Source organism: Hyla sarda, chromosome 7, assembly GCF_029499605.1.
Source record: "Hyla sarda isolate aHylSar1 chromosome 7, aHylSar1.hap1, whole genome shotgun sequence".
Lineage (NCBI taxonomy): Eukaryota > Metazoa > Chordata > Amphibia > Anura > Hylidae > Hyla > Hyla sarda.
The window spans coordinates 76178217-76193109 of NC_079195.1; the positions used below are offsets into that span (position 1 = coordinate 76178217).

The 14893-nt window shown below is 41.1% G+C and overlaps 1 protein-coding gene across 3 annotated transcripts in view; it reads right to left on the bottom strand.

Annotated features, from left to right (window-relative positions):
• Positions 1–14893, bottom strand: part of SH3PXD2A (SH3 and PX domains 2A) — a 373845-nt gene that overhangs the window by 180091 nt on the left and 178861 nt on the right. For all 3 annotated transcript variants that reach the window (XM_056529706.1, XM_056529705.1, XM_056529708.1), the window contains exon 5: positions 14440–14531. In XM_056529706.1, the coding sequence (XP_056385681.1) occupies positions 14440–14531 (92 nt within the window). The remainder of the gene's footprint in view (positions 1–14439; positions 14532–14893) is intronic.

Sequence of the window (14893 nt, forward strand, 5' to 3'; positions counted from 1 at the left end):
CATGATATCTAAAGAAAGGCTGCAATGCTTATAAAGGAAAACATTTCCATTGGCTGGCAGAGATATTGCTGCGTCAGTGGTCATTTTAAGTAATATAATCTTTAATAATGGTCATTTCCCATTAGGCAGCTTAACTAAAAGTTATTACTGCAAAAGCACAAACCGCTCTCTACTACTAGAGCAAACAGTATGGCAGGCAATAGATGTCTATGTCCTAAAAATTGGATAATAAATCTCAACACATGAAGAATATAAAGTACCAATCCTTCATTTCTGTTGGAATCATATTGCAAGATAAGATTTATCTAAATAAATGAGAAATATATCCAAGACAATAGTAATCAAACATCTTTTTACTCCAAGAACAGAGCGGTCCTATGGGGCAACACACAGCTGGATCATTGAATGCAATTGATCGTGGCCCAGCTGGGATGATGACTTCACTCATATACTATTACAAGATACATTGCTTTAATCTCTAGTTTTCCATGTGAATATCTCTGCCTCTGTGTCATCCCTTTGAAGCTCTTTAATGTATATGTTAATGAATACATGTATTATAATAATATTAGTAGCCAGCTTTAGATAACATAAAAAGCTGAACGTTTAACCTTGGGTACAGTTAAAGGGAATGTGTCATCAGAAAATGACCTATTGTCCAAAATCAAGTTATATAAGTTGACTTAAATAAGGTTGATCAGGGTTCTGATATATTTGACAACCTTACAACCCTAAGGATTGCACTTTTCTGGCATCCAAATACTTATAAGCCCAACCAACACCTGGACGGAATCTAGAATCATGTAGCACTGGGTGTTCTGTTTATGTTTGCCCGTATTTCAGCCTAAAAAGGAAATTCTGGTATGGTATGTTCCCCTGTCCCAATCCTTCACAGGTCCTGTTCTGATGGTGTTGGTCCACATCACAGCTCTGTGTCCTCTGATGTGTGTTCCACCTCAGCCAGTGATTGGCTGAGCAGGCATTTTCTGCAGGGTCGACATGTCAGAGGAAACATGAAGCAGCAAGAACCTGGTGCTGAGAGAATGGCATCTGTAGGGGGATCAGGGCAGGAGAGTATTCTTTGTGTTTTTTTGTTTTGTTTTGTTTTTTAAAGCACCCTAAGGTCATTCTAAAAATAATTGCATTGTGAAAATATGTGGAATACTCCTTTCTTGCATTGTGTTGATAATGGTACAAAACACTTTCCCTATAGGTCTGAATACAGAATTGAGTTTACTGTTAGTTACAGTCATGGCCGTAAATGTGCGCACCCATGAAATTTTTCAAGAATATGAAGTATTTCTCACAGAAAAGGATTGCATTAACACACGTTTTGTTATACAAATGTTTATTCCCTTTGTGTCTATTGTAACTAGACTGAAAATGGGAGGAAAAAAAGTAAATTGGACATAATGTCACACCAAATTCCAAAAATGGTCTGTACAAAATTATTGGCACCCTTTCAAAATTGTGGAAAAATAAGATTGTTTCAAGCATGTGATGCTCCTTTAAACTCACCTGGGGCAAGTAACAGGCAATATAAAAATCACACCTGAAATCAGATAAAAAGGAGAGACGTTCACTTAGTCTTTGCATTGTGTGTCTGTGTGTGCCACTCTAGGCTTGGACAACAGAAAGAGGTCCATCTTCAGAGATCTAGATTTGCCTTTGTCCACAGTGCGCAACATTATCAAGAAGTTTGCAACCCATGGCACTGTAGCTAATCTCCCTGGGCGTCAACGCAGGATAGTCCGGATGGTGGATAAGCAGCCCCAAACAAGTTCCAAAGATATTCAAGCTGTCCTGCAGGCTCAGGGAGCATCAGTTTCATTGTTAACTATCCATCGACATTTAAATGAAATGAAATGCTATGGCAGGAGACCCAGGAGGACCCCACTGCTGATACAAAGACATAAAAAAGCAAGACTACATTTTGCCAAAATGAACTTGAGTAAGCCAAAATCCTTCTGGGAAAACATCTTGTGGACATATGAGACCAAGATAGAGCTTTTTGGTAAAGCACATCATTCTACTGTTTACCGAAAATGGAATGAGGCCTACAAAGAAAAGAACACAGTACTTACAGTGAAATATGGTGGTGGGTCCATGATGTTTTGGGGTTGTTTTGCTGCCTCTGGCACTGGGTACCTTGAATGTGTACAAGGCATCATGAAATCTGAGGATTGCCAATGGATTTTGGGTCGCATTGTACAGCCCAGTGTCAGAAAGCTGGGTTTGTGTCCGAGATCTTGGGTCTTCCAGCAGGACAATGACCCCAAACATATGTCAAAAGGCCCCCAGAAATGGATGGCAACAAAGCGCTGGAGAGTTCTGTAGTAGCCAGCAATGAGTCCAGATCTAAATCCCATTGAACACCTGTGGAGAGATCTTAAAATTGCTGTTGGGAAAAGGCGCCCTTCCAATAAAAGAGACCTGGAGCAGTTTGCAAAGGAAGAGTGGTCCAACATTCCGGCTGAGAGGTGTAAGAAGCTTATTGATGGTTATAGGAAGCGACTGATTTCAGTTATTTTTTTGTAAAGGGTGTGCAACCAAATATTAAGTTAAGGATGCCAATAATTTTGTCCAGCCCATTTTTGGAGTTTGGTGTGACATTATTTCCAATTAGCTTTTTTTCCTCCCTTTTTTGGTTTAGTTCCAATACACGCAAAGGGAATAAACGTGTATAGCAAAACATGTGTTACTGCAATCTGTGAGAAATACTTCCTTTTCTTGAAAAATTTCAGGGGTGCCAACATTTATGGCCATGACTGTACAGTATGTATCAGCCATTCTAAACTGATTTATTATTAAATTTAAATTGACCTTTGATCTGGTCATAATTCATCTTATAAGTTGGCTCAGGAAAGGTGAGGTATGGTTTACTCAATCTAGCATCTTTGGCAAACTTTACTAATAACAGGGCACTGCAGGAGGCTGTAGAAGAGTAGGAAGTAAACTATTTTTTTTAAATAAAAAAAAAATATTGTACCATAATAAAAACAATGCAAGAGTTATAAAAAAAATATTCAAAAGTGTTCATAGAATTTAACCTTTAATATTTTATATACTACTACTTAAAATCTGTTAAGGGAGCAGCAGCTCTCTTTCCTGATCATGAACTGAGCTGTGTCTGGAAACAATTGAAGGGACCAATGTACTTTACCTAATGATGCAGCTACTTCATTCTAGATATTGGTCTGGGATCAACAATTTAGCCCCCTTACTGACAAGGTAATAATAGCCAATGGGATGATGCCATCATTGTCCAGGGTGGGCAAACCTATTAAAATTATCAGATTTAAATGTAACACCCTACACAGAACAAAAAAGTGATTCATGACATAATGTCTCCATCACTGTAAGGTCTAAACCAAAATATTTTATGCAGAGTTATAAAACCCCTTTGAGTTCTACGGTAAGTACAATTGTAGACTTCAAACTTGCCTTAGAGGTAAAAAGAAAGAATAACAACAACGTAGCAATACATGTAAAATGAAAGTACAAAAACATTTTTGCTGACTGTTTACTTACCCTGCCTGAATACCCTAAAGGCACCTATTTTAAAAGTATCAGATTCTACAAGCCAAGGAACGTCACAAAGGAACCTTCTTCACCAACACAGTTTGGCAGCTCTCCCCGCCTCCACATTTAAATGGCACATCTGCTAAATACCAGATGCCTGAAAGCCTGTCTTTATCTTGTGTCCCTTACAGAACTCCCACTCCTCTTGACCTCACTGCCGGGAACACAGCCGCCTCATCCAGACTGTTAACCTATGCCGCTTCTCAGGAACAGGCCCAGTTTATTTTGCCATTACTTTCACTGCTCTCAGTAAAATTGTAGAACACATGCACAGTGTGTAAAGACAATAATACTCAAAAAAAAAAAACGTAACTTCGTATTTCCATGTAAAACCACGTTAATTCAAGTATTTAAAGCTTATTGAAAGAGACTGGAACAAAATTCTCTCCTAGGAGTCCATTGACCATTGCCCCTATCCCCCTGAGGATGCCATATACAAATTTGACTGAGTTATCGTAGTTGAGATTAGTGGTTTCTAAAAGTATTTACATATTGCAAACTGCAGGCGCATCCCTACATCTGACTTTAATATACCAGTAATTGTGGTTCTATATACCTCTACTGCCAAGTTGCAGAAATATACTAGTATTCAATACAAGCACCCTCTTGGGATTTTAATTATTTTTATTTTTTTTAGGCTTGTAGTAGCTCTAACGAAAGTTATAATTACATTGTGAATGGTGACGGACTATATCACTAGTTTTGTAAGTTCTAGAGCAGGAACCGAGCATTATAATTAGTCATAATGCAGTTTATTTTTAATACATAAGTTTACAAATACATGGATGGGTTATTTCACTAGTATAGAGATAGTTTGATCATTGTGGTTCACTACTGGGGAAAGCTGAGAAAAAGAATCAATATACGCTGTGGGATAGTAGTTGATGGCACTACTTAATAAGGCTTAAAGGGGTTATCCAGGAAAAAACTTTTTTTTATGTATCAACTGGCTCCAGAAAGTTAAACAGATTTGTAAATGACTTCTATTAAAAAATCTACTCTCTTCAGTACTTATGAGCTTCTGAAGTTAAGGTTGTTCTTTTCTGTCTAAGTGCTCTTTGATGACACGTGTCTTGGGAACCGCCCAGTTTAGAAGAGGTTTGCTATGGGGATTTGCTTCTAAACTGGGCGGTTCCCGAGACACATGTCATCAGAGAGCACTTAGACAGAAAAGAACAACCTTAACTTCAGAAGCTCATAAGTACTGAAAGGATTAAGATATTTTAATAGAAGTAATTCACAAATCTGTTTAACTTTCTGGAGCCAGTTGATATATAAGAAAAAGTTTTTTCCTGGATAACCCCTTTAAATAAGGCTTCTGACTTGTGGGACTTTATTAGGGCCTTCAATCTGAAGACATTTCAGGACTAAACTTGTTATTAATACACTGTACAATATGGTCAATGATAAATCACACAAACTAATGAGAATAATGTGTAGCACAAATGAAGGCTGGACATGGATATACGATACAAGGATTTAGGAGCACAAGCTAGATTTTCTATTTGGCCAAACTCATGAAAATTAAACAAACAATTAAATAAATGTCAATCATCTTAAGTGGAGATTGTTACTCCAACGTTGACCATGCACTTGTGTCGGCCAAACCTGCCAATTTCAGTAGGATTGGCCAACAATCTTAAGTGTATGGGTCAAGTAGCCTCCCAACTGTCTCCTGAAAGATAACATAAGGTATTAAAGAAATCCATTTTTAGCTTCTTAAAGAGGGTGTCTGAATTAGAACCCTTACAAAGGCCGATGTTGGTATCCCAAGTGCTGATCCGATCGATCTTGTTTACTGAGCCTTCACAAGGCTCAATGAATGGTGGGGCCGGGCCAACCAAAGGCAGGGTGCCATCTCCATACTGCCCCGCATAACAGATGTACAGGACTTGGCTTCTAACACAGGGCGTCAATCAGTTGAAGCAGGGTGGAGTGGGAGAAGGAGGAGGCGCTACTACAGCTCTGCAACACAAAAGTGCATTTTTACATTGTCAGTTTACCTTAAAGGGGTACTCCGCCCCTAGACATCTTATCCTCTATCCAAAGGATAGGGGATAAGATGTTTGATCGCTGGGGTCCCGCCGCTGGGGATCCCCGTGATCTCGGCTGTGGCACCCCAGACATCCGATGCACGGGGCGAACTTCGCTCCGTGCTGGATGACTGGCAATACTGGGCAGAGGCTTGTGACGTCACGGCCGTGCCCCGCTCATGACATCACGGCCATGCCTCTTCAATGCAAGTCTATGGGAGGGGGACATGACGGCCGTCACGCCACCTCCCATAACTTGCATTGAGGGGACGTGGCCGTGAAGTCATGAGCGGGGCACGGCCGTGACGTCACAAGCCTCCGGTGCTGCACCCCACGCTCTAAACAAACGCTAGGTGCAGTAGGCTGGAATCCAGCTGCAGGCCCCCGCGTTCAGACATCTTATGCCCTACCCTTTGGATAGGAGATAAGAGTTCTAGGGGCCTTTCTCCAGATACTGATTCTATTGGTGCTGAATTTATCAATAGTGACTTTTTGGCAAAAAGTCGCATTGGCCGAAAGTACGCTGAAATGTCAGACCATGTTGGAGCAGATTTAAATACAGTCTAAATCATAGATCCCGAAGTCTGTGCGCAGAATTTATCAAGAACCGTGCGACTTTTGATAAATGAAGCAAACAATAGACCGGCCTAACCCTCTGTAGGTTTGTCTATATTGATGCGGGAACTTTGATAAATCTCCCCCAATGTCTAATGTACCATATTTTTCGCCGTATAAGACGCACTTTTTCTTCCCCAAAACTGGGGGGAAAAAGTCGGTGCGTCTTATACGGCGAATACACCCCTATCGCGGCGGTCCCTGCGGCCATCAACGGCCAGGACCCGCGGCTAATACAGGACATCACCGATCGCGGTGATGCCCTGTATTAACCCTTCAGACGCGGCGATCAAAGCTGACCGCCGCATCTGAAGGGAAAGTGACACTAACCCGGCTGTTCAGTCGGGCTGTTCCGAACAGCCCGACTGAATAGCTGGGTTAGTGCTTACAGGACACCGGGGGGGACCTTACCTGCCTCCTCGGTGTCTTCTCCGTTCAGGGATCCCCTGTATGGCCGGCGCTCTCCTTCCTCGTCATCACGTCGTCGCGTACGGCGTGCGTAACGACGTGATGACGGCGACGGAGAGCGAGGATACCCGGACGGCAGCAGAGACGTTCCGGAGCGATGGGGACAGCGATGAAGCGACATCCAGGGCAGTGGTGACGGGTCCGGAGCGGCGCGGACACGTGAGTATTACCTCCTCCTGCAGTGGTCTTCAATCTGCGGACCTCCAGATGCTGGGAGTTGTAGTTTTGCAACATCTGGAGGTCCGCCGGTTGAAGACCACTATTGGGTTCAAAATCTTTATTTTTTTAGATTTTGCCCCTAAAAATTGGGTGCGTCTTATACGCCGGTGCGTCCTATAGGACGAAAAATACGGTACTTGTTACACCTTTTTAAAAACTGGGCATGTCTAAATAAAATCCTAAAAGATGGAACATTTAGTAAGGCTAGGTTTACACACATTTTTTTTTTTTTTTTGGGAAAACTTGCAGTTTTTGAGCCAAAGCCAGAAGTGTATTCAAAAGGAATGCAATAAAATGAATTGATAATTAAAAGCAGGAAATAAATGAGGTGTAGTAAAGAGGAGATAGTCGGTATTTTATTCACAGGACAAGGACAGTCGGGGGGGCCCTCTAACTCACCAGACAAGACATTTTCCCACACATATAGCGGGAGAATCATCCCAGACACTTAGGAAAACTCCACTGATAAAGGATTGCTAGACATGAAAGCAGCTCTATGGTGGTCTGCAAAATGTCAATGAAAATGAATCCTGATAGATTGATTAGCGAGTTATAAGAGAATGCAGAACAATGTGATGTGGGAAATGTCCAGTTCACTATTGTGATCACTATAGTTGGCTTTATCTCATGATTCATGGTCTTATCTTACAATGATGTCCAGATGGGGGATTTCATTATCTCCAGTTATTTAAGAACAATCTAAAAATAGTCTGCCTTAGATTCGGTTTCCAATTATTTGCATGAATTTTTTTTTTACCTGAAAACAAACAAAAATAAAAAACACAAAAAATGGTGGTGCTTTTAAGAAAAATAGTGGGTTTAAGTGTTGGCATTTAAAAAAAAAAAATAAAATAAAATAGTCTCAGCATGTGGCCATTTTCCAAGACCCCAAGAAGAGTGAAAAAACTCTAAGTCAGTGGTCTTCAACCTGCGGACCTCCAGATGTTGCAAAACTACAACTCCCAGCATGCCCGGACAGCCAGCGGCTGTCCGGGCATGCTGAGAGTTGTAGTTTGGCAACATCTGGAGGCCCGCAGGTTGAAGGCCACAGCTCTAAGTGGTTTTGGCCTTTCATAATTCCTTATTGACTTTCAGTTAAAGGGGTACTCCAGTGGAAAACATTATTATTAATTTTTTTTTAAAATCAACTGCTGCCAGAAAGTTTAACAGATTTCTAAATTACTTCTTATTTAAAAATCTTAATCCTTCCAGTACTTATCAGCTGCTGTTTGCTTCACAGGAAGTTATTTTATTTTTTAATTTCCTGTCTGTCTGACCACAGTGTTCGCTGCTGACACCTCTGTCTATGCCAGGAACTGTCCAGAGCAGGAGCAAATCCCCATAGCAATGGTACGCTGCTCTTTAAAGTTCCTGACACAGACAGAGGTGTCAGCAGAGAGCACTGTGGTCAGACAGACAGGAAATTAAACAATAAAAGAACTTCCTGTGAAGCAAACAGCAGCTGATAAGTACTAGAAGGATTAAGATTTTTTTAATAGAAGTAATTTACAAATCTTTTTAACATTCTGGCACCAGTTGATTTAAAAAACAAATGTTTTCCCCTGGAGTACCCCTTTAACATCTTGCTGTGCCGGAAATAAATACTGTTCATTGAATGTGATGTTCTTTTTTACTAAAAAAAACTAAGCAGAAACTTATTTTTCAACATGAAAACATCTATAAATCTATAATATATTAAATACTTTTTATCTGATTTTAAAGGGGTTATCCAGGAAAAAACTTTTTTTTTTTTAATATATCAACTGGCTCCAGAAAGTTAAACAGATTTGTAAATTACTTCTATTAAAAAATCTTAATCCTTTCAGTACTTATGAGCTTCTGAAGTTTAGGTTGTTCTTTTCTGTCTAAGTAATCTCTGATGACACGTGTCTCGGGAACCGCCCAGTTTAGAAGAGGTTTACTATGGGAATTTGCTTCTAAACTGGGCGTTTCCCGAGACACGTGTCATCAGAGAGCACTTAGACAGAAAAGAACAACCTTAACTTCAGAAGCTCATAAGTACTGAAAGGATTAAGATTTTTTAATAGAAGTAATTTACAAATCTGTTTAACTTTCTGGAACCAGTTGATATATAAAAAAAGTTTTTTCCTGGAATACCCCTTTAAGCTCTGCTCACGTCCCATTATTTGAATACAGTATATTCGATGTATGCACGAGGAAAACAGGAAGGCACATGTTCCCGGCACATGCCAAAAGTTATGTACTTTGGCATATTTCAAGCCAGTATGTGTTGGCATACTTTTTTTTCCGTATATAAGTCTTGTCTGCTGTGGGCAGTGTCTTTTTTTTCTTTTTTCTAATGGACATCAATGATCAATGTATGTTAACGAATGCTTTGCCGCCTGCCATTAGAGGCCAGTGTCCGGGAATGATCCCAATGTATATAGCCAACGGAGGTTAATAAAATAATTATTTTTTAGAAAATAATTTCCATTACTCATTGCCCTAATTGTAAGTATGCAGGAAGGAACAGGATATTGAGGTAAAGATAAATGAGCCGACATCAGACCCCAGCAGAGACATTTGCATGGTAATAGATTTGTAATTAAGTCAGGTTAGTGTCGCAACAACTGACTGATCGCAGTTCAATCACCCTGAGGGCAGAGGGAGCTCCGACTTCTGTTAGGGTTAGGAGAACGTCTCCAGGTCGGGGCTCTTTCATCTTCTTGGCAGTTAAACGGAGATGTTTTAGTGGGTTAGTGGGGGGGGGGGGATCCCCCAGAAATTGTGTCTTCCTAATACAGTGTAATGAAAATTGGATGACTTCAATGAGAAGAATAACAACCTCCCCAATATTTCGATATGTAGAAGTGGGCCACCAGCTTCACAGAAAGGTCTACTATATTAAAAGGCATTGCATATGAAAAATACAATGGAAATTGGTAGAAAAATATTATTTTCTAAACCTGGCCTGGGGAGCAGATTTAAATACATAACATCAAAGGTGTATGCAAAAATAATATGGCCCAATAGTAAACCTCAGAAGTGGCAGCTGGAAGCTCTGGTAGATGTTCCACCAAAATGTTCTAATATTCTGGTTCATAGCTCATAAAGAGCTCGAAACCTGTGTAGAGGATCAGTAGTGATGTTGCCAATAGTAACTTTAAAGGGGTACTCCGGTGCTAAGACATCTTAGCCCCACTCTTATCCCCAGTCTTCCTCTACACAGGACCCCCAGAAAAAGGAAGGTGTTCCGAAAAGGGCTGTAGGGGTGGGTGTTCAGTGGTTTGGTCCTGCTGTTGCTGCTACATGTAGGTATTGTTCACTATTGCGGCTGCCATTTTTGCAACTCTTTGCACATCCAATTTATATTTGTCACTTTCAACTCCTAAGGGTCTATGTCCCACATTACATGTGAACATATCTTAGATTTTTGGATAGCATTGCACCTTATCTATGTGTTTTTTAGCACATTTTCTCTGCCCAACCACTGTCTCCCCTTGTGTTCCAGTTGCCATTTTGTCTTTTTCATGTTATTTATGTAATAATGTGACACACAATTGTGGTGGCGGGGTGTGTGGTGCAGGGCAGATGTTGTTACCCTAGAGGCAGTCGGCATTAACCCCTTGTTTTCGTGACGCCAGGACGTGGTTTAGCCTATAACCACCCAAAGGTTTACCGCTGGATCCTGGGCAAGACTCTGACGCCAAGTTACAGATAACAGTAGCTTTACTGAGGGTAGTCAGTTGGTAAAGTCTATACAGTTCAGCCAGGGCCCAAGGAGGTGACCAGTGACGCAGAGACCTTAAGGAGTACTCCCCTGGAAAACCTTTTTTTTTTTTTTTTTTTTTAAATCAACTGGTGCCACAAAGTTAAGTAGATTTATAAATTACTTCTATTTAAACATCTTAATCCTTCCAGTACTTATCAGTTACTGTATGTTCCAGAGGAAGTTATTTTCTTTTTGAATTTCCTTTCTGTCTAACCACAGTGCTCTCTGCTGACACCTCTGTCCATTTTAGGAACTGTCCAGAGTAGGAGCAAATCCCTATAGTAAACCTATCCTGCTCTGGACAGTTCCTAAAATGGACAGAGGTGTCACAGAGAGCACTGTGGTCAGACAGAAAGGAAATTCAAAAAGAAAAGAACTTTGTGTGGAGCATATAGCAGCTGATAAGTACTGGAAGGATTAAGATTTTTAAATAGAAGTAATTTACAAATCTGTTTAACTTTCTGGCACAAGTTGATTAAAAAACAAAATGTTTTCCAGGGGAGTGCCCCTTTAAAGGAGTACTCCGATGCAAATCTTTTCTGGGGCAAAAGAAGCATCAAGCAAAGTTATATAGCATTCTAATATACTTGCGCTTTCCATATGGCCCCTTTCCCGGTCTTCTCCTGCATTTTTCTGCTGACCGGAAGCTGGGTCTTTTACCTGCATTTGATGACGCTCGACCGCTTATTCCGAGCGCTCCGCCGGCAACTTAGCCCGGTGACTCATACCTCCCATGAGTCATTGCGGGCTCTGCCGGCCTCCCAGCCCGGAGTCGGCTACTCCCCCCTCACTAATATATTCATATATGCGCTGAGCTGAGCTGCCATAGGCTCAGCTCAGCAAACGCAGAGGGGGCGTGATTTATTATAATTTCTGGAGGGGGCAGAGCAGGGGAGATACAGGCAGGAGTTGGCTGGATGTGACAAGCGGGCATGCTGGGAGATGTAGTTTTTACAGCGCGGACCAGGCACATAATGTGAAAACGGCTGGGCCCTTCTACACAATTGAGGGCTCCATCAAAAGGTATTTTAATGGGCTACATTATGGCATTAATTTTTTTGGGGGGGAGGCTGCATCAGAGTTTTCCTTTAAGGGCTTGTTGGGACTTATAGTAGGACTGGACAATTGAATGCAGACCACGCTGACTTTACAGATGACAGGGACTGACTTGACTTGACTCATAAAGCTGTGACTTTATCTTACTTGACTTGATGGTGGCTGCAGGACTGGACTTTGAGGCCTCCAACACTCTGGACACACACAATAGGCACGACTGCCCTGGACCTCACAACTACTATAAGTCCCAACAAGCCCAGCAGAGCTCAAAGAGAGAGAAGCTAGCTCCACCCAGGACTTATATGGGGGAGACTAGCAGGGAGCCCATAGGTCACTCTTGGGATCACCTGGTCACTGGTACCTCCTGGGTAACAATCACATGACATATCCCATGGTGTAACTCTTAAAGCAACATTACATTTTATAACACTTTACATGGTAAAACATATTTACAAGGGGGGAAAAAGTGCAGGGGGCCTTGGGGACACTGAAGGAGGCTGCCTGACAGGACAACAGGAGCACAGGGTAACACCTCCCGTACTGGGCCACCACACAATTTTAATCTATTTGAATAAAGTATATATTTTTATACGATTATCTGCCGCAATGTCTTGAGTTATCCCATATATCCCATAGAGATAAATGGAGGGGGCGTGTTGGCCGCAGCTTCCTGTGGAGGTTGGACTGGCCGTTTCCGGCAGATTGCCGGGGGCCCTGTTCAGGAGATCAAGGGGTCCCAAGGATCGGACCCCCCACGATCTATACCTTATCCCCTATTCTTTGGATAGGGGATAAGTTATATTTCACTGCACTATTCTTTTAATATAGAAAGCCCTCTTTTCTTCTTTACATGTTTCTAATACTAGTTTGGGGCTTATTTGGAGAGTGTCACCTTCGATATAGTTGTGCCCACTTTCTTGTGATATTGTGGATTGGTGAATGTATGCGATAACTGCTTAGCTTTCCCCTAAGTCCTATAAACAGTGAGCGGAGCACGAATGTGCATGTGCGACTGCAGCTCCAGTCAGACTTGGGATCCCAGTTCATGTAATAAGTGGGCGTCGCAGACCCCCAGCGACATACACCTATTGATCAATGGAAGCTGTAACACTCTATAATAAACTAGATAAATGCCCTAGGCAAATGCTTTAACTCTTTTATAGGAAAGTTCCTATAAATCCCTATTTAAATCCCTATAAAGCCAATGGAAAAATAAATAACACAATTTAGTAGGCAGATAGTAGCAGTATAGAACCTAGCAGTATATTCATCCAAGCATATGGTAATGAGGAATCATAGCAATACATCAAAAGATAATAAGTCAAACCTAGATTGCAGGGATCCAAGAAAATGTAGAGATAAATCAGTCGTCTCTATTATTGTGAGCAGACAGTGCTTAGACAGTCTCTACTCTATCTGTAATATGATAAACTAAGAGGGTCGCCATACACTGTTCATATATGAATCAGAATTAAAAGAATGTCGCTTTATGGTTAGCAATATCCCAATGCACGGATTACAGCCACATAATAAATGACTACTCTCAGCCTGTACTCTTCGGTTTTAAGGGATGTTCTCTCTTGGATAAATCCCTAAGGCCTAATAACCAAGATGCATGGATATATACTAGCTTGGGTACTAATTTGGGTACTAATTTTATTGATCACGGCACTTTCATCCTAGTCCAGAGTTTTGCGAACGGTGTGCCTTCTGCTGTTGCAAAACTACAACTCCCAGCACGCCCGGACAGCCAAAGGCTGTCCGGGCGTGCTGGAGTTGTAGTTTTGCAACAGCTGGAGACACACTGATCGGTAAACATTGTCCCAGTCCATTAATTGATTCTAGTGTTTTAATAAAGAAGGTATGTTATTTAAAGGGTTACTCCAGTGAAAAACTTTTTTTTTTTATCAACTGGTGCCAGAAAGTTAAAAAGATTTCTAAATGACTTCTATTAAAAAATCTTAATCCTTCCAGTACTTATTAGCTGCTGAATACTACAGTGGAAATTATTTTCCGTTTGAAACACAGAGCTGTCTGCTGACATCACGAGCACAGTGCTCTCTGCTGACATCTTTGTCCATTTTAGGAACTGTCCAGAGTAGAAGAACATCCCCATAGCAAGCATATGCTGCTCTGGACAGTTCCTAAAATGGACAGAGATGTCAGCAGAGAGCACTGTGCTCGTGATGTCAGCAGACAGCTCTGTGTTTCAATAAGAAAAGAATTTCCGCTGTAGTAGTCAGCAGCTAATAAGTACTGGAAGGATTAAGATTTAAGTGATTTACAAATCTGTTTAACTTTCTGGCACCAGTTAATTTGAAAAAAAAATAAGTTTTCCCCTTTAACTCCCAAAATAATAATTGCTCGCTTATGGACTAAAATGTTGCCTAACTTATTTTTTATGGATTTTTCATAAGATTATAAAGACCGAATATACAGACAGAAAGATAGGCTAGGCTATCAATGTCTGATCGGCAGCATAGCTCCAATCCACTTTAACCAGAGCTGCAGTAAACTGGCACCACCAATACACAATGTATACACCAGCCGTGGCTCTGCCAAAAAGCTGGTCAGATGGAATGCCAGGTGTTGGCACCACACTGTTCAGACATTGATGCCACGAGCAAAAAAAACATTTGCCACTGTGAGTGCGGGAAATTATATATATTTAAGTAAAAAATAAAATAAAAAATAAAACAATGTAGAATGAACCAATAGAAAATGTACACTTACTCCTTTGGTGGATCCAGGTCTTCAGGCCGAGCTTCAAAGAACCTCAAGACTTCTTCACATCGTGAGATATGTGCCGGTAATTTAACTAGAGCCTACAAAGAGAGAAGAGCCCAAAATGCAGCGGTTACACAAGGTATATGCACAGTGCTAACATCAATTCAATGTCCTTACCTGTAATGCAGTGGTTACACAAATAAGGTACAGTGATCCCTCACCTTACAATGGCCTCAACATACAATAGTTTCAGAAAAAAAAAGATAGTTCGGCACTGCTTACTTCTGCATACCTATTAGGCTGGGTGTAAAAGGATAACTGTCTATTGTAGTGCAGTGGTGCTCAGACGTCATACAGCAGTCAACAATTCTTATCTCAGAGACAAAAAGAAACCCGTCGGCGACTCACCAAATCTTCTTTCTTGGGCTTTATTTTACATACTCACACATTACAAACATGT